At 37.8% G+C, this 21654-nt stretch overlaps 1 protein-coding gene across 1 annotated transcript in view; it reads left to right on the top strand.

Annotated features, from left to right (window-relative positions):
* The window catches only part of chd2 (chromodomain helicase DNA binding protein 2), a 197597-nt gene that overhangs the window by 155509 nt on the left and 20434 nt on the right, over positions 1-21654 (top strand). The window contains exons 28-34 of the mRNA XM_039773298.1: positions 7587-7725; positions 8097-8247; positions 8393-8515; positions 8694-8816; positions 12259-12396; positions 15292-15408; positions 18633-18811. Of these exons, the coding sequence (XP_039629232.1) occupies positions 7587-7725; positions 8097-8247; positions 8393-8515; positions 8694-8816; positions 12259-12396; positions 15292-15408; positions 18633-18811 (970 nt within the window). The remainder of the gene's footprint in view (positions 1-7586; positions 7726-8096; positions 8248-8392; positions 8516-8693; positions 8817-12258; positions 12397-15291; positions 15409-18632; positions 18812-21654) is intronic.

Raw genomic sequence — 21654 nt, 5'->3', positions numbered from 1 at the left:
GATAACAGCCATGTTACGAAGTTTGAGAGCAACAGTTTCGCCAATGACATTTCGAATTGCTGTATGTAGCATGTAAAACAGTTTGTTATGGTGCATGCGGTCTTGCGTCGTAACCGAAGACTTTTAAAGACTGCTTACTTCATTGTGTTTTAACCTCAGTTGTAAAGGATTGTTTTAAAGATCCCATGGGATACCCCTCGCAAACCATTTTACACACTGCATATGGCGATTTACCTCCGCGAGAAACATGCCTCTATGAACAGTCAACGTGCAGGTGCATTTGGCCTCTACGACAGACGGATATAAATAACGCCGTTTCTTCTATGTCGTCGCATCCGAGTTGGTGGGCGTGGCTCTGTGAGTTATCGTCGTATCCAATGGTCTTGGAGTTGATGGGCGTGGCTCCTTCCTGCGTGCGCCATCGGTGTCTTACTTGTCGGCGGCTCAGTGAATCCACACCCTTTCCGGCGTGCTTTTTATGGTTGTCTTGCCTTAGTGAATTATCTATATAGATTTTGATCATTTGTTTCTGTTGCAGTGACTGTCAAAAATCTTCTTTCACATAATCATGTCTTTGCAAACTGAAGTAATAATTTAAATGTTCACTCACTTAAAAATTTTTATCTAGTATTTATCAAGAAGTAAATTCATCTTAACATTTTTTAATATAATGTACAGGTAGTACTTGAGTTACATACATCTGACATACGAACAACTCATGTTTACTAATGGGGCCACAGCTGCTCCTTCATCTGTCTTGGGGATGCGACACAGGCTCCTTAGTAACTGCCGCTCCGTCATCTTCGGCCTGGGGATGCTGCAAGCAGTAGCTAGATGGAGGCTGGAGGGGGGCAATTTCACTGCTTGCGCAGTGTAGTGTCCCTCGGGCGGCTCTGGTTGATGAATGGGGAGGTGGGGGCCACACCCCATTCATTCTCATTGGGCGCCTGGGTGCGCGGCAAGTTGTGACCCACAGTCCATAGTCACTGGGGCCACAGCTACCGTGTTTCTCTGAAAATAAGGCCTAGAATGATTTTCAGGCTGCTCTGTAATATAAGCCCTACCACAAAAATAAGCCTTGTCAAGATCATCAGCTGAAAACTAAGGCGCCACGCTATACGACATGTATGCCTGAAACATCCATTAAATTCCAAAGACACCTTGCCACAATATATCTGAAAAGGATGTTTAATGATTATATCCATCAATTCAGGGATGTGCCCATTCATGCATCGGCGCAAGACAGAAACAAAATCTCTGGAAGGGCCATCAGCTCATCGCAAGGTGAACACTAGCACACACATACACTAATGTCATTGTAGCTTCACCAGATCTCCAAACCTTCATGTCTTCAGATGGAAAACTCAGCACACTGTGGAGACCCACTAGGAAAACAAGCAAACTCCAGGCAAGGATCACAAGGGACGTGACTCCCTGCGAGACAGCAGCACTACCACTTTGCCACCCCCAGATGTGTAACTATTAACAGTATTCATTATTTAAACAAAGTTAACAATTTATCTGTAAAATGTAACATACATATTTTAATGCATTTTATCATTAAAGTGATATCAAGTATAAATCTAAGAATTCTAAATGTGCAGAGACCTGGAATATCATAAATTTAATGTGTTCTGTGTGGCGATCTATTGCTGCTTGCCGCTGCTGTCAGTTCAGAAGGAAAAACTAGAAGCGAGTAGCGATTAACAACTGGGTCAGTTTTAAGATGACGTTTACGACAGTCTACTTTAATGATAAAATGAGGTTAAAGTGGACATTTCGAGTTTAAAGCTGAAATTTCAACTTTAATCACAAAATAGACATTTTCATTATGCACTTTTTTTTTTTTCTCTGTGACTCAAATACGCCGCTGTACATTCTGATGGTACAAGGTGCAAAAAAAAAAAAAAAGATGGCACAGAAGATGGTATGTGAGACTTTTAAAATATATTATGTAATTACTTTGGGGAATATGCGACGCTTGAGTATAAAAGCACTACGAATGCATTTGTATGTCGTTATTTTGCTTCACCACATCCATCCATTCATTAAACATCGAAGCATGCACATCGATCCTGTAAGATCCTAAAAGCGGCTGGGGTAGCAAGAAATTCAGGCTGGAATTCAGGGTTTAAATGTGGAGAGTTATGACGATATTCCAGAAGAATATTGTTCTACATGAATAAATATAAGATATCCCCTGAAAATAAGCCCTAGTGCATCTTTTGGAGCAAAAATTCATATGAGACCCGGTCTTATTTTCAGGGAGACATGGTACCACTTATCTGCAGGATGGAGGCTTGATGGGGTGTAGGGGGCCGTTTCACTGCCCGCCCACCACACAGCCTTGCAGTGTCCCTTGAACAGCTGCCCCGTTCGTTCTCAGTGGGCAGCTGGTGATGCTGCAAACGGTGACCCGGTTGTGGCTGAACAGTGGCCATTGAGGATGATTGGGGCGTCGGGGGGCAGCATTGCAGTGAGTCTCGGGTGGCAGTCTGCTGAATGGGGGCAGTGGTGGACGATTCACTACCCACTTTTGGCCACACCCTTTTCGTTCTTGGTGAGCGGTGAACTACCCCTCGCTGCCCCCATTCATTCTCATAAGCAAGTCTGCTTGTACTGTTACGTACATAGCAAAGAACTAACTAATGAAGACCTTATGGAACTAGAACAGCAAATGATAGCATTCAGCGAAGAAAACCAGAACCTAGGGACTCCAATAAAAAAGTTTTCTACAAAACAGCTGATGCATTTCATCTCATCAAAGCAGGAATGGCAAGGCTATTTATGATGAGAAAAAGAAAAGCTCTGTGCAAAACTCCCTTGATGTTTACTTTAAGAGACCAGTTCCATCCTCTTCATCAAGTCCATTAAGTTCTACCAACATTGTTTAAGGCTGTACTGTATTTGAAAATGTTTCAGCATTTACTGTGCATGCACAGAAAGGTTTAAATAAATATGTTGAGACAAACATCTGTTCAAATTGCATTTCTTAAAATAATGTACCTGTTCCAACTTACATACAAATTCAACTTAAGAACAAACCTACAGTCCCTATCTTATACGTAACCCGGGGACTGCCTGTATAAGGTTAGATCAATTAACATACACTATCTTCTTCATTTGTAGATTAACCATTGTTTACATGTTCCTTAAGGTTGAATTGATCCACAACACACAAAAAACCTCCTCCTGAGTTCTGACATTTAGTAAAATAATCTTCAAATATAACTGTGACATTTAGTAAATGATTGATCATGATAAGCTTTATTTTTTAAAATTATTATCTTCATTTCTCATTCCTGCCTCCTTCATTTGGATAGTTAAATTCAGAAATTATCAGAGTTTTTTTTTTCAGTTCTTTGTATCCAAAGTTTAATTTTCTTATGTGTATTACCTGAAGTGATAAGTTAAACTTTTTCAATAGCTGAAATATGTCTGCAGGGTAAGATAACTTTATGTGTATCTTTTAAGAATCACACAAGGTCACAGTTTTTGTTTGATAGGAATATAATTATTTCTGCTCTTAGATCAACACAAAGTCTTTTCAAAAATGTGACTTAACAGAAAAACAACAAACATCTGCATGTAATAATAAAAATTTAAGTTGAGTTATTTACTCATAATGGTAATAAAATAAAGAATTATAGTAATTTTAATTCTTTTAGTTTAATTAATGAGTTTAACTACACGTATGGTGATTAGTGCAACACTGCATGCATCAAACATCAGAGACATTTAGTAACTATCATGACATGTAGTGGAACCTCTGCTTTCTGGTTTGAATAAGCTCAAAACAATGCAGCAAGAGATGTACTCATTGTTGCATCAAATTCATGCTTTTTGTTGATCTCCAGCTACTGCTGATACAAAGCATCATGACTGATGGATCATGGAACTAAGCTAAGGTTCTGCGGAACACAGTTTAAAAAACAGTGGCCTAGATCATGTGCTGCCTCTTCTTGCTTGTTGAGGAGACACAACTCTCTCCTTTTTGGCAGGGCTGCAGGTAAGGCAGAGATCTGTTCCCAAGTGGCATTGCAAATATTAATACAAGATAAGTACATCTATCAGTTGGTACTGTGCTACATTTTGCACTAGTTGTTTATTATATAGCTAGTTACTTTAATGTTTCTGTTCTACATGCAAGGTAAAACTTCAAATGCTGTTCCAGTAACTTACTGTACTGTTGACATGTGGTCTTCATTTTTTCACAGCTTCTCTGTTACTTGCAGAGAATTCCTTCTGAGTTATAAGATATGCAGTTTTAAAATAGATAGAACAAACAACAAACTTTATTTGTCCCCAAGGGGAAATTTGGATTTTTACAGAAGCTCTTTGGCTGGTTGGTATTGAAGGCACTGGAGAAGTCAAAAGCTTTCTCCAGGTGAGAATAAGCCCTGTGGGGTAGATAGGTAATTACATCCTCCACTCCAATCTTTGTCTGATAGGTAAACTGCAGTGGGTCCAGGTGGTCTACCACAAGAGGACTCGTATTGTGCAGGACCAGTCTCTCAAAGGTCTTCATGATATGAGACATAAAGTGCCACCAGTCTGCAAGCCATTAGGCAGTGGCAGTTTCTGAAGCCTTCAGGACAGACTGAACAAGGATGTTCAGCACAGGCCTTAGGAACTCGAGGACTGCTTCCATCTGGTCCCACAGCTTTTCCTGTGTGTAGCTTCCTCAGTTGTCTCCTTACTTGGCCTTCAGTTATGGAGAGTCCACATTTATGTTCAGATGAGGATTTATCACTAGCCTTTCTGGCTGACATGGTAGTAGTTGTTGATATAGTAACCATTATGTGGGGAGTCTGGTCATTGCAATGAGAGGGAAACTTATAAGTTGAGTGTGATATACACCATGTATAATATATTCATATAAAGCAGATTTTTATTTTTTTCATTTTTTTTGCAGCGGTTTATACCTTTTAAAGTTAGCCTTTAAAATTGTTAACCTCTTAACGCGCACACGTACCGGTCCCGGGACATAACAGCGTTTTAAAAACGTTACAGTAATGTGTGCATGCCCATCTGCCATGCATCTCGACACCCTACCCATCAAATGAAACTTCAAAGTCTCGTCTTTCCGATGATATAAACCATTTTGACACACAACAACCACAGCACTGACACTAAAGCCTTTTTTACAGAGAAGTACATACTTTTAAGAGTTGACTGTCCCTACCTTTGAAGACCCCCTGCAAGTCAAACATCAATATTTCCGAGCAGTATTGATCCCATTGTGTCCGTAAGGCTCCAGCGAATATAATCCAGTAAAACGATTTAGGTCCAAAACACACGATATATTCTCAAAGGGACAAAAATTCCAGAAAACGTTTCATAACTTGAGACCACCTACGTAATTTTTTTTCATTTATATTGCTCATATCAGGCGTAATTTGTTTCTGTCGACGATAACCATGCTACCGCATGAAACACGGAAGTGTTAGCTTCTGATCGACACCTAAGTTGGCCAATTACGACGGGTCTGGGGTTGACTGGCACCTCGTATAGCCAACGCAGTGTCACAGAAAGCTTGAAGGATGACGTATAGCTCCAAACCCTGGTAGAATCTACCAGTTTGATTGGACACTGTGACTGACACTCAAAACTTACAGCCAATGAGCAGCCGAGCATTTTGATATGTAACTTGCCATACTAACTTGTAAACAAAGCGATCGGAGCTGCGTGAAGGTGGCATTTGTGCCAGTCTGCAGAGTTGGTGCGTGGTTGTTTATTGTGATTTCGCCAAGTTTTTTCGCATTTTAAATATGAATAAAAGTAGAAGTTTAAACGTAAATAAACGCTCGATTAAATAATAGATGCATGTACGCGTTGCGAAAGTATTCAACCGGCCCAGGAGACGTCTAATGGCAGAGAGCGACGTGCCACGCCCTTGTGCTTTCTGCTTGCTAGTGATTGCTGCCATCAAGTGGCACATGGAAAACGCTGAGCTGTGTTGTAACAGTTTGTAAAAGAAATATATATAGTTTGTGTGCATTTTATAAAAAAAAGTAAAAATAAAAATATAAATATATTTTTGGCCCATAACTTGTATTGACTATTTTACATAGAAATGTGTATTTTTTATTGTTTTATTATTTTTATAACTAATAGAGTGACACTGTGTGTAGATATAGATTCCTTTAGGTGTAAGCTTTCAGTAGAGCCCTCATTGATATATGTGGGTTGAAGCATTCAAAAGTTATTACACTTTTTCCATATGTTCCAAAATGTGGATAATGGTCCCTCTAAAAGCCCCTGGGCATGCCCACATAAAAACTGGTGTAAAAAATGTCATTTTTACAGGTATTCTTTTCAAATTTGAAATTTGAGTAGTCAACAAGTTATTCTGTTCGTACATAGTGTGTTTCTGTCCCCACCTACCTACTGCAGCTTTATTTTCCTTTATTTTCATAAAAAAACTTAGGCGAGAACAAAAACATTCGTTTTTTTTGTGAGTTCTAATGTGCATAACTTTTGATCAGTCACACCTACAGTGATTCTGACTACTAAGGGTGAAACTAGAGAATGTTACCTTTACAAAGAGACCAAAAATGTGTTTATACTCCAGATAGTTCAATAACAGCAATGATTCTAATTTGGAGAGGTCGAATTACAAGCGATTTAGCAAAAATGACCCCGCTTGATAAGGGGTCTTTTTAATGCTTACTGTATGGGAAATATCAGGATAAAAAATAACAGTCTTCCTTTGGTGGTGCTGCATGCACAAAAGATGCTACAAAACAATTTTGCTCTCTTTTGATGCTGTACAAATCAATGCTGAATTACAATATATTTTACATATGCTGCTGCAAAAATCACAGGGTTTTTCTTGCAAGAGTTTCTTGGTTACCTGAACGAGGTCATTCTTTTTCTTTCTTGTCTGGTTTCATGGTAGCAGCAGGGAAGCAGCAGTTCTATGTAGCCCTCCTACAAAAGTAAGTAATTCTCGGACCCACATAGTACAAGGCAGGGTTGCAAGTCCTGATGCCTGTTTCTGGTAGAACTGGACACAAGGTAGGAAACGGTCCTGGACAGGGTCCCACTAATGCATGTGTGAACCCACACTCTCTCACTTATACTGGGTTCAATGTGGAATTATTAGTTAGCTTAACCTACATTTCTCTTTAGATGTAGAAGATAAACTGGAGTACCCTGAAAACAATCCACACAGACATGTAGAGAACATGTAACTCTGTAAAGACAACATCAGAGCACAAGATCTGAAATCTGTTTGTTAGATTGTGAAGCATTTTTATTTGTGCATATAGGATCATTGTAAGTGCCACAACACTCACATTCTGTTAAGGTCCAGGTCACTAACAAGCACGTGATATTTTCCTGTTGAATTTTTTAGTTTCCCTCAATGATTATCCCTCAGTGATGAATATGCATTCCATTTAAGTAGCGCTGCTACAGCATTGTCTGTGGTTCACCGTGATAGACTGCAAAACTCTCAAAATAATTTCTATTTAATTATTGATGGATCTGCAAATCGTTAACCTGCGAATCGCAAGGGTCAACCTGTATCATAAATATTTATGTGCTGTCAATAATACTAAAAGAAGTACATGTTTTTACAGCTAAAGGACCAGGAAAACGAAGAGGTATAACAATCAAGATTTCTGGTGTTCAGGTGAATGCCAAGTCCATCATTCAACATGAGGAGGAATTTGCATCCCTGCATAAAGCTATACCTGCAGATCCAGAAGAAAGAAAAAAGTAAGTTTAAAAAATTACACTTCACAGTTTTATTTTTCTTTAGTTTATCAATAGTTAACCTAAATAAGACACTAAGGGCAAAATTATTGTTTCATGAATACGACTTTTACTGGCAGTTTGCGCTTTGCTATTTTAGGTGTATTTTCTTAATTTGTGAAATAAAACTAATGATGTAAATTTTCTGTAAGGGTAAGGAATATTTTCTCAGACCCCCTGTCCTCCAGTGTACATAATCTGCAAAATGATCTTGCATGGTTATGTCTGTTTCAGTTTAAAATGTATTTAAATTGACCTGTATTTTTGCAGCAATTTAGCCACGTTTTCAGGTTCTCATATATTAAGTTTTTGTTTCTTCTTTGTCTTTTAATTAGTTTCCATTTGAACTGCCATGTAAAGGTTTCCCACTTTGATGTTGAATGGGATGTAGAAGATGACAGCAACTTACTGTTAGGAATATATGAACATGGCTACAGCAACTGGGATTTGATCAAAGCAGATCCAGACCTTAAGTTAACCAACAAGGTATGACATCACACATCTTTTTTTTTTTAATTCTTGCCAGAATCTTTTAACTAACCAACAATACTAAATATTATGTCTTTTTCAAGATTAAGCAAAAAAAAATAGTTTTTGTCTGATTTTTAAAGTGTTTTTTTTTTTTTCTCAGATTCTACCTGATGACCCATCTAAGAAGCCCCAAGCAAAACATCTGCAAGGACGGGCAGATTATCTCCTGAAGCTCCTAAAACGGCAACTTGAGAACAAAGACTCAAGTAAACTTACAGAAGAAGTGAGTGTCCCTGAGTAGAAATCTTCCTAAAAAGCCCAAACATTAAGCAACAGTACCTGTGCTATTTGATAATCTTGTGAAACTTTTTTTTATAAATGAAAAACTTTAAAATACATAATATTATTTGCTTACCAAGTATAGCATTTTTAAAATATTTTTCTTCTGAATTTGTATTTAGACAAAAGTAAAAAAGCGCAAACCACGGATTAAAAAAGAAAACAAACTTCCCAAAGATGATCATGGAAATGAAATTTCTTCTCCTCGCCACTCAGACAATCCATCTGAGGAGGGAGAGGTAAAGGTAAAATTCTTACATTTAGTTTGGATGTAGTGCATCCTCTCCTCAATTTTTTTTTTCATCTCTTCATATTGTTTCATACTATTTTGTATTAAGTAATCATTTGTATTATTATTGTTTAGGTGTTTTTGTACATGTGTGCATTATATAATAAGAACGAGTAGATATTATTGTTAAATAGATAATCAAAGACCTCCCCTTTCAGTTTTAAGTAAGAAGCTTGATAAATCAGCCTCAAGAAGTATCTATGGATACCATATTTTACATGGAAAAAGGTTATCCCCAACTACAAGGCATTTAAATAATTTAATGAATATTTTCATGACAACTACATATAGTCAATTTTAAAAAGCTGCACTTAAACTAAAAAAGTTTCTAACAGATTTATATTCTGTATTACACAATAATAGAAAAATCGTTTGGAACAACTGTTATAATGGGTATATTTTAAATTCTGTTAGGAAATTGTGTTTCATAGTCAGGTGGGTTGAGTCCATCCATTATCCAACCCGCTATATCCTAACTACAGGGTCACGGGGGTCTGCTGGGGCAATCCCAGCCAACACAGAGCGCAAGGCAGGAAACAAACCCCGGGCAGGGCTCCAGCCCACCGCAGGACGCGCACACACACACCAAGCACGCATTAGGGACAATTTAGGATCGCCAATGCACCTAACCTGCATGTCTTTGGAATGTGGGAGGAAACCAGAGTACCTGGAGGAAACCCATACAGACAAGGCAAACTCCACGCAGGGAGGACCCAGGAACCGAACCTGGGTCTCCTGTGAGGCAGCAGCGCTACCCACTGTGTCACCATGCCACCCGTTAGGTTGAGTAAATGAAAATATTAATTTGTATTTAAAATAATGCATTATTATTTTGATTTACAGTAAATTAATTTCTTAAGTAACATTTAACATCTTCAAAATTGTACTTGAATTAGGATGTATGTTAGTGTTGAGTTTAAAGGATTAGCTGGTATCTTTGAAGTCAAAGTTTTTTTTTCAGTTGTGGCTTATGTTTATTTGCCCCAGATACTTACATTGTTAAGTGAAGCTTAATTTATAAATTGACTGGCATACAATGGTGGTCAGTTGGACACCAAAATAACTATAATACAAAGCCTATTCTGGGAGAAACTAGGCTTTTGTATAATACATGTCTTTGGAGACATAAATATTCAATTTTCAGAAAACATAGTTTGGAGATAGGATTATGGGAATATAACCAATGTTGACATAGTTAATTTTCATCACATTTTATAGTAACTAACTTTCCCCTTGGAAGGAATACAGATAGTTAATTTTCATCACATTTCCTAGTAACTGACTTTCCTCTTGGAAAGAATACAGTATGTTCTCTGTTTATTACAAAATGTATGTTTTTTTTCATGAATACAACAGACAGTATAATACACAAAATGTGTCAGTAGTAATACAAAAATATTGCTAAGTTAAAATGGTTCGTAAATGTGTATACCTAGGATAAGAAAGTAAAAAGATTAAAAAAAAATAAAAAATTCTGTTTTACTGTACTATTGCTTCAGACGTGCCATAACCCTCGCCCCTCCCCACCAACTTTCCTCCCACCCCCCTGTGCCTATGTATTTATAAATCAAGAAAATGAACACTAGTGTTGTGTATTAAGATGTGGAATATTGTTGTGAACTGCACAATATGAAATGTCAAATCATTAAATGAAAATTTAATTTCATAAAATTTTTAAAGTTAGCATATAAATACAGTATTGGATTTGTATGTAATTTTTTAGGTACACACCAATTTGTATTATTGTTTTGTAATGTTAAAGCTCTGTCTGAGGTGAAAACCTAATTGCCAGCCCTGGATTCGACAATGTTTTTTAATGTATTAAACAGGCCACATTAATTACAAAAATGAACGTGTTAACTTTCTCAGGCCTAGTATGAGACAATGTGGACATGCACTTTTATAATACATTGTCAAAAGTATTGGGACTCCCCTCCAAATCATTTAATTCAGATGTACGAATCACTTTCGTGACCACAGGTATATAAAATCAAGCATCTAGGCATGCAGACTGCTTCTACAAACATTTGTGAAAGAATGGGTCACTCTCTGGAGTTCAGTGAATTCAAGAGTGGTACTGTGATAGGATGTCCCCTGTAAAATAAGTTAATTTGTGAAATTTCCTTTCTACTAAATATTCCACAGTCAACTGTTAATGGTATTATACCAAAGTTGGAACAACCGAAGCAATTGGGAACATCAGCAAGTCAGCCACGAAGTGGTAGGCCATTTAAAATCACAGAGCGGGGACAGTGCATGCTAAGGCACACAGTGTGCAGAAGCTGGCAACTTTCTGAAGAGTCATTAGCTACAGACCTCCAAAAGCTCAAGAATAGTGCATAGAGAGCTTCATGGAATGGGTTTCCATGGCCGAGCAACTGCATCCAAGCCTTTCATCACCAAGTGCAATGCAAAGTGTTGGATGCAGTAGTGTAAAGCACACCACCACTGGACTGTAGAGCAGTGGAGACATGTCATCTGGAGTGACGAAACACGCTTCTCTGTCTGGAAATCCGATGGCTGAGTCTAGGTTTGGTGATTGCCAGGAGAACAGTACTTGCCTGACTGCATTGTGCCAAGTGTAAAGTTTAGTGGAGGGGGGATTATGGTATAGGGTTGTTTTTCAGTGGTTGTGCTTGGCCCCTTAGTTCCAGTGAAAGGAACTCTTAATGCTTCAACATACAAAACCATTTTGGACAATTTCATACTCCCAATTTTGTGGGAATAGTTTGAGGATGGCCCCTTCCTGTTCCAACATGACTGTGCACCAGTGCACAAATCAAGGTCTATAAAGAAATGGATGAGCGAGTTTGGTGTGGAGGAACTTGATTGGCCTGCACAGAGCCCTGACCTGAACCTAGTAGAACACTTTTCGGATGAATTAGAGCAGAGACTGTGAGCCAGGCCTTCTTGTCCAACATCAGTGCCTGACCTCATAAATGCTGTCCTGGAAGAATGGTCAAAGATTTCCATAAACACACTTCTAAACCTTGTGGAAAAATTTCCCAGGAGAGTTGTTATAGCTGCAAAGGGAGGGCTAACTCCATATTAAAGCTTATGTATTAAAAATGGGATGTCATTAAAGTTCATGTGTGTATAAAGACAGGCGTCCCAATACTTTTGGCAATGTAGGGTATGTGTAAAATTCTGTCATATGAATCAGATCTCTGAAATATTCTTGGCTTCACTCAATTTTAACACTTTTGTTGTTTAATATTTCTATCGGTGCCCCATTGAAATTTTTATAAAAAAAAAAATGCTTCACCTAACAGTGCAAACTACAGGGACAAGTTAATGTATGCTATGATTGTGGAAAAAAATAACTTCAATTTCAACAATACTGAAGTTGTCCTTTAAGACCGGTTATGCCTTTTGACAGTTTGTTATTCTGTGTCTAGGAAGAAGGTGTTGAAAGGAGCCCTCCCAGAAAAAAAACAAAAAAGAAAGATAATAAAGAAAATAAAGAAAAGCAAATACTTAAAAAGGAGAAGGAAGTGGATAAAGAAAGAAAGAAAACAAAACCGAAAAAAGAAAAGGTACACTATTGGTTTCATATCTCTCTATATATAATATATAAAATCCAACATCTGTCTGCCTGTCTGTGCGGTTTTCACAAAGGAAATACTTAATAGATTTGGATTGGTTTTATTTTCTATAATTTGCTTGAACATTCCTGTTGATTTTGCGACTTCTCTCACCACGCTAAGTATTACAGTTCGGTTGTAGCACCGATTTATTCATGTAAATCCGAGAGCCAGGCTGCGGGCCGAGGGGAGGAGGAGTCAGGAAGTCGGAGTAGGGAGCTGGATAGGGCTATCCTCACTCATGTGCCAGCCTCCTTTGAGACACTTTACCTCTCGCCACATGTTGAAGCGTACCTTGCCTCCGCTTAAGTAGCGATTCCTGTTTGTTCAGCAGACATTATCATCTAGAGATTGTTAAAGAGTAACGTTTAACATGTTTAAGAGAGAGAGATCACAGCTACATGTGTTTTAGAAGGTACCTGATCATTGGCAAAGATATCACGGCCACATGCTCTTCTCCCCACATGGGTGACGCTCTCACATCAGAGCTGAACACGATCAGATACAGTGGCAACATTTGAAGTTGGAGCGTATCTACCCTCCGCTTGACCAGAGATACCTCGGTAACTTTTTACATTTTTGGCAAAGAGATCACAGCTACATTCTTGCCCCTCATAGGAAAATCAAAAATATTGTATATCAAGAGGCCCTCGGATGTAAAAGCTATCGATATAAATTCTTCTCAATTCAAATTATAACTTTTTTTATTGATTTTTAAAGTTTGTTCTGTTTCACTACTATGTGGGCATAGCCTCAGGGGACAGCTAGTATCTAATAAATGAGCATAACTAAGAATGCCATATACTTTGTTTTCAGATTATGCCCAGCTTTTATTGGACAGCATTAAGACATGTCCTGTGGGCTTTTTTTTTTTTGATAGTTAATCGATATTTTTATTTTTCAAGCAATATATTTGCATAATTCAGATGTTGTATATATCATGCAAATATCATGATTCAGAACCATACACATTTTTTCTCTTGTATAGATCTTTCATCACTAGCCTTCATGAGCTATTCACATTACTAGATGTGCAATTTGTTAATGTGTGTACTAGTTACTTGTCTTTGCAGAGCTCTGTAAGTGTTTCGGATTTTATACAATGCATTTCAAGTTTCAAATAACCCCTTAGTTAATGGTCAGGTGTATACATTTCGAGACTAATTTCTTTTCATTTTTCAGGATAGGTTTGTGTTTATTTATCCTATCTTTCATTCGATGTCCTGTCCTGTATATTACCTTCATTTTCTTTGTGGTGATGACATGTCAACAACAGTTTGCTACACTGGGAAGTTTACTGCACCAGTTCTTTGTCTTATAAGAAACGTGGATTGAAAATCGTGTGTGTAAATTAACAATAAATACAGAGAGTGGGGCAGGCTTCTCTGTAGCTTGTTCTGAATTAGAGCTCTAACATCTAGCATATCTGATTATGGTTCTGGAACCAGTCTGTCTGGTACTTGACCCTCAGTGGTTCAAAGCTTTTCACCAGCCTGTTAACTGCATCGTAAATATTAATTAAAGGGTGAGTCTTTCATGGTTATCTTAAACAAAGTAGGCCTGTAATGGGCAGTACATGTGCAACCTACACACAAATTGTGTTGGACATGCAATAGAGATTTCCCTTGAAATATGGCTTAAAATGCATAGCAAATAAGCATATAGTTATAAAATTTAGCAAACACCTAACAACTTACTTTGACTTTTGGCAATTAAGTAAACAAGTTTTTCTGATCAGATACTTTACAAGAGAAGAGTACCCTGAATTCCATTACACAAGCTATGCTTATAACTTGCTTGCACGTGGTCATATTCTAGGAATTTGTGTGAACTGGAATAAGCTGTATGTTGATTATATAGTGGAGCATATGTACACAGCTGACAGACCTATTGAGGTTGTAGCACATATTACTTAATGTTAAACCATTTAATAACAGACAAAGACATTCACAAGTCTAACCAAAACCTGTAAGACAGGCTTGTAGACTATTGATGAGAAAAATGTTTTTGCTCCAGCCTGGTATAGGTTATCAGCAAGACTAAAGCAGTTGTCAATTTCTTCCTTTTTGAAGGATTATATTTCAACATTTTAAACTATCACAGACATACTTACAACACAAAGTTCTGTATTCAAACTTTAACATTTTATGCTGAGGCTTGGACAATATTGTACCATATAAAAGTGCCATCTAGAAAGGTTCTTGGTTCATATATGTAGGTATATTAACCAAAGCGATCTGTTAGGGAAAAAATTTCAATTTCTTCATTTTGGACATCTCCGCATGTGTATACAAAAAATACCAGCAATTGAAATGCACAACTTGAAATGGTACTGGTGACTAATATTTAAATGTCAGTAGAATGATAAATGCATTCTGTCCTGTATTCCATAGTATCCTCTATGTGGAGGCCAAAACACATTGCTTTTCCTTCAATGTGTCCCTTAATATACCAATAAAACATACACTGCCATTCTAACATAGGACTTGCTATGTTGTCCAAATAATGCAAGGGTCAGTTGAAGCTAAATTAGAAGACATATTTACATAATTGTAAATAAGTGTTAGTCATCTACCATCCCACCCACTGACCCTTTATACAGTACATTGTCTATGGCAAGACTGCATTAACTAAGCACGGAAATTATAATGGGAAAAATAATTCAGAACAGATCGCTCTATGTGTGGTCTCACCTAGGTCTTGACTGAAAGAGCCATGAATTCCATCTGATTCAAGGTTGATTAAATTTGAGTTAAACTCCCTTTCTGTTGAATTACTTTCTTTGTAAATTGTGATTTATTTGGATGCAAGCATTTTAAGGAATTTTTCAATTTATATTCAATTAAGGCCAAATCTGGAGCCAAAGGGAAGAAGCCTCAAGGCCCTGTGCATATCACAGCTGGAAGTGAACCTGTTCCTATTGGAGAAGATGATGATGAACTTGACCAAGAAACTTTCAGTATTGTGAGCATTTTTGAGTTGCCTATATTTCTTATGAGCCCAATGTTTTTAATAGATTATAGAGATAGGGAAATTACTTTGTTAGAACATAGTATTTATATGTAGTTTCTTCAACTGTAAGAAAATTAGCATCTAAATGCACTTTTAGAAAAATGAAATAAATGTTCTACAGACAATTCTTTATTTAATTAATGACAGTGCAGAAGATTAAAGTCAGTTATAACAACATACCCAACTGGCTGGAGTGCCATCTGTTAATTTGGTTGGCCCTGGATGAACAATTAGAAGATAGATCAATTCAGTCATTCTTTAAACTACAAACCGGATTCCAAAAAAGTTGGGACACTAAACAAATTGTGAATAAAAACTGAATGCAATGATGTGGAGATGGCAAATGTCAATATTTTATTTGTAATTCAACGTAGATGACAGATCAAACGTTTAACTTGAGTAAATGTATCAGTTTAAAGGAAAAATATGTTGATTCAAAATTTCACGGTGTCAACAAATCCCAAAAAAGTTGGGACAAGTAGCAATAAGAGGCTGGAAAAAGTAAATTTGTGCATAACGAAGAGCTGGAAGACCAATTAACACTAATTAGGTCAATTGGCAACATGATTGGGTATAAAAAGAGCTTCTCAGAGTGGCAGTGTCTCTCAAAAGCCAAGATGGGTAGAGGATTACCTATTCCCACAATGTTGCGCAGAAAGATAGTGGAGCAATATCAGAAAGATGTTACCCAGCGAAAAATTGCAAAGACTTTGCATCTATCATCATGAACTGTGCATAACATCATCCAAAGATTCAAAGAATCTGGAACAATCTCTGTGCGTAAGGGTCAAGGCCGTAAAACCATACTGGATGCCCGTGATCTCCGGCCCTTAAACTACACTGCACCACAACCAGGAATGCTACTGTAAAGGAAATCACAGAATGGGCTCAGGAATACTTCCAGAAACCATTGTCAGTGAACACAATCCACCGTGCCATCCGCCGTTGCCAGCTGAAACTCTACAGTGCAAAGAAGAAGCCATTTCTAAGCAAGATCCACAAGCTCAGGCGTTGTCACTGGGCCAGGGATCATTTAAAATGGAGTGTGGCAAAATGGAAGACTGTTCTGTGGTCAGACGAGTCACATTCAAGTTCTTTTTGGAAATCTGGGGCGCCATGTCATCCGGACCAAAGAGGACAAGGACAACCCAAGTTGTTATCAGCGCTCAGTTCAGAAGCCTGCATCTCTGATGGTATGGGGTTGCATGAGTGCGTGTGGCATGGGCAGCTTGCATGTCTGGAAAGGCACCATCAATGCAGAAAAATATATTCAGGTTCTAGAACAACATATGCTCCCATCCAGACGTCATCTCTTTCAGGGAAGACCCTGCATTTTTCAACAAGATAATGCCAGACCACATTCTGCATCAATCACAACATCATGGCTGCGTAGGAGAAGGATCCAGGTACTGAAATGGCCAGTCTGCAGTCCAGATCTTTCACCTATAGAGAACATTTGGCGCATCATAAAGAGGAAGGTGCGACAAAGAAGGCCCAAGACGATTGAACAGTTAGAGGCCTGTATTAGACAAGAATGGGAGAGCATTCCTATTTCTAAACTTGAGAAACTGGTCTCCTCGGTCCCCAGACGTCTGTTGAGTGTTGTAAGAAGAAGGGGAGATGCCACACAGTGGTGAAAATGGCCTTGTCCCAACTTTTTTGGGATTTGTTGACACCATGAAATTCTGAATCAACATATTTTCCCTTAAAATGATACATTTTCTCAGTTTAAACTTTTGTTTCGTGATTTATGTTCTATTCTGAATAAAATATTAGAAGTTGGCACCTCCACATCATTGCATTCAGTTTTTATTCACGATTTGTATAATGTCCCAACTTTTTTGGAATCCGGTTTGTATTATAGACTGGGGATTTAAGACAGTACAGTAAACAGAAGCACAGGTGACAGAATTAGTATTATGTTGGTGACTGCTTATTGCTGATAGTGCCTGCATGCACAAGATATCTATATTGAATATGAAAATCCATTAAAACAACTTGAGCTTGGCAAACACTGCTGGATAAATTTCTCTGGTGAAAATAGAGAAAGAAATGACTAAATCTAATTTATTACCGCAGTAGCATCCAAGCTAGTATACAAAAATGCCATCCTCTAGCGTGTAGCAAACTGTATTCAACCTGGATCATCTAATTTCATTCAACACAAGAACTATACATTGAAGATGAAAGTGGTTGCTCTGCAAGTTTCTAGATTTATTTTTGTTGTGCTTCCTAGCATTCATGCTAGTAATATAAAGCAGCATTTCTCAGCTGCCAGGTTGCAATTCACTTTTGGGTCATAAGCTGCCGCCAGTGGATTAGGTGGGTTGACTAATCGATCGACAGCACTGTATGATATTTAAACTATCTCCCAAGCTATTCCATTCATGCTTTTGTATTTGCACTCATTTCATCAAGGGCAAAATGTATCAATTTGTGCTCAATTCAGCAAGGGGAAACCACTTCAAGCCAGTCCCCCGACCCTCATTACATTTGGGTCGTCAATAACCTTAAAAATGAAAAACTGGGTCCGAGACCATAAAGGTTGAGAAGCACTGATGTAAATAAACATTTCAAGGTACTTTCGCATTGGCATTCCACCCTTTGTTGTAATTTCCTTTATTAACCCAGGTAGATACTGTACTTTGTTTCATACTTTATTTAAGTTATAGTATTCCAGCTCTATTGATCAAGCAATATGAACACAAACAGACTAAAGATTTGTATCCAAAAGAATTTATTCATAACATGCTTCATATATTGATGGACACTGAATGTTATAACCCACACTGATAAGTTGCTTTCAGTATTTTTAATAGATCTTCACTCCATGTATTATCAAAAATTATGCTTGGTGTATTTGAAAGAAAGCCATGTCACAATAAAAACTGATAATAAAAGTCAAGCTTTATGTAGATCTTAAATATTTACACTTTTTTCCCAGCACATTTAGTTTTAACTGTTGTTCAAAAAATGTTTGTTGTATGACTTGTTTGAATGCTAGTTAGTATGTGAAATGCTTTATTGACAGGCAGCAGTTTTGTAGATATGCTGAAAATAATTGTACTTCTGGGATATCATATTTTCTTTTTGAGTATAGTCTGTTTCTGCATGTTGTTGACATCTATTGCATTTTGTATTACTGATAAAGAAAAACAATTCAATCGTTTTTTCAGTGTAAGGAGCGAATGCGACCAGTAAAGAAGGCTTTAAAGCAACTGGACAAACCTGATGAAGGTCTATCAGTTCAAGAGCAGCTGCAACACACTCGCACCTGTCTGCTAAAAATTGGGGACCGCATCACAGAGTGCCTTAAAATGTATAGTGACTCTGAGCAAGTCAAACTGTGGAGGAGGTAAGATTAAAGTTTGAAGTAATAAACCTGAATTTGTCATTAAGACTGATTGCATTGAACTTCATTTAATGTACATGTGTTAATGTCAATGTCAACTTTATATATATATATAGCACATTTAAAACCACATTGGAGTGCTGTAGCCAAAGTGCTTTACAATAATAGAATTAAAGAAAAACATACAATTAACATGAATAACATAAATAGAAATAAAATAAATTCACTTAAATAAAATAAATAATAAATAGAAGTAATGTTACATAATCACAATGAGGAAACCATCAGTATTACTGCAGGTCACGGAATGCAAGTGAATAGAAATGAGTCTTTAATCTTGTTTTAAACAGTTCAATTGTAGACGACTCCTTTATGTGATGAGGTTAAGAGTTCCACAGGCGAGGAGCAGCAGCTGCAAAAGCCCTGACCCCCTTAGTCTTAACACTTGGTATAATGGACAACAAGAGACATCTGACCAGAAGATCTAAACACTATGGATGGCTGGTGTAAAACACACAATTCAGATAAATAGGCAGGAGCAAGCCCATGTAAAGATTTAAAAACTAGCTACAAGAAAATCCATTCGAAAACTGACGGGCAGCCAGTGTAAAGAAGCTTATATTGGAGAAACTGAGTCATACTTTCTTGCCCCAACCAGAAAGCGAGCGGCAGCATTCTGGACCAACTATAACCTGTGTATCAGGGATTTGCTAATCCCAGAATACAGCAAGTTGCAGTAATCAAGGCAAGAAAAGATAAAAGCATGAGTAGCTTTCTCAAGATCCCTAAAAGATAAAAAAGGCTTGATCTTACCTAATAGACAAAGCTGGAAAAAGCAATTGTTGACTACAGAATTATCTTGTTTCTAAAAAGAGAGGTTACTTTAAAAGATAACACCTACAGTTAGGTCCATAAATTTTTTAACGGAGACAACTTTTTTCTGATTTTGGTTCTGTACATTAACATAATGAATTTTAAATGAAACAACTCAGATGCAGTTGAAGTGCAGACTTTCAGCTTTAATTCAGTGGGCTGAACAAAAAGATTACATAAAAATACGAAGGAACTAAAGTATATTTTTTTAATACAATCCCTTTTTTTCAGGGGCTCAAAAGTAACTGGACAAATTATATAACTGGAAATAAAATGTTCATTTCTAATACTTGGTTGAAAACCCTTTGCTGGCAATGACAGCCTGAAGTCTTGAACTCATGGACATCACCAGATGCTGGGTTTCCTCCTTTTTAATGCTCTGTCAGGCCTTTACTGCAGTGGCTTTCAGTGGCTGGCTGTTTGTGAGCCTTTCTGTCCGAAGTTTCGTCTTCAACAAGTGAAATGCATGCTCAATTGGGTTAAGATCAGGTGACTGACTTGGCCATTGAAGAATTTTCCACTTCTTTGCTTTAATAAACTCCTGGGTTGCTTTGGCTGTATGTTTTGGGTCATTGTCCATTCGTTTCATGAAACGCCACCCAATCAATTTGACTGCATTTAACTGGATTTGAGCAGACAGTATGTCTCTAAACACCTCAGAATTAATTTGGCTGCTTCTGTCCTGTGTCACATCATCAATAAACACTAGTGTCCCAGTGCCACTGGAAGCCATGCACGCCCAAGCCATCACACTGCCTCCACCGTGTTTTACAGATGATGTGGTATGCTTTGGATAATGAGCTGTTCCACGCCTTCTCCATACTTTTTTCTTGCCATCATTCTGGTAGAGGTTGATCTTGGTTTCGTCTGTTGAAAGAATGTTTTTCCAGAACTGTGCTGGCTTTTTTAGATGTTCTTTAATAAAAGTCCAATCTAGCCTTTCTATTCTTGAGGCTTATGAGTGGCTTGCACCTTGCAGTGCACCCTCTGTATTTACTTTAATGCAGTCTTCTTTTTATGGTAGACTTGGATATCGATAAGCCTACCCCCGGAGAGTGTTGTTCACTTGGCTGGCTGTTGTGAAGGGGTTTCTCTTCACCATGGAAATGTCTTCCGTGTATGTCCAGGGGCCTCATGTATAACGCTGTGCGTAGAACTCGCACTATAACATGGCGTAAGCACAAAAGCCGAAATGTGTTTACCCACAGAAAAATCCAGATGCAGGAATCTGTGCGTACTCCAACTTCCACGTTCTTCCGTTACATAAATCCCGATCAGCGTGAAAACTAACGCTCGTGCACGCGCATTATGTAACGCCCCAAATCCTCCCAGAATTACTCCTATTTGAATATGCAAATCAATATAAATCGCCCTTAAGCGCAGCCTTCTGTGAAAAGACAATGGGAAAAGCACGGGAAAATATAAGAATTTCAGCGAATACCAAGTGGAGGCAAAGGAAAAACATACTATTTGTTCAAATAAACCGTGGTATAATCAACAAAATGAAGTTGATCGAGTGACATAGCGTGTTGGAGAAACTTGAAAGCTCACATTCACAAAATCGCACAGTGCCGGAAATAAAAAGAAGTCACATATCAAAGTTGCCGTGAAAAGAAGAGTTGTAAGCCCACTGTCTGAGTGTCATATGAAAGTTTATTAGGGTACAGAGAAAAAAGGCACACGGTGGGGAAAAAGCACGAAATGTCAACTTCAATCTCGACATTTCCACTTTAATCACGTAGTTTATTTTGTCATTTAGTAGAACATTATAAACTTCATCTTAAAATCGTTTAATTAACCAGTTTCTCAAATCACATCGTAATTAAAGTAGCACGTTAAATGCTTTGTTTTGTATTTGATCTTCTACTCGTATGTGATCTATGTGTGTGAATCACTACTTGCTTCTTAAACTGGCTCTCTTCCTCCAACTGGACACAGAATCCATTACATTTGTGATATTACAGCTCTCTGAA

The sequence above is a fragment of the Polypterus senegalus genome, chromosome 12, assembly GCF_016835505.1.
Source record: "Polypterus senegalus isolate Bchr_013 chromosome 12, ASM1683550v1, whole genome shotgun sequence".
NCBI classification, from domain to species: Eukaryota; Metazoa; Chordata; class Cladistia; order Polypteriformes; family Polypteridae; genus Polypterus; species Polypterus senegalus.
This window is presented reverse-complemented; position numbering and strand designations above follow the sequence as displayed.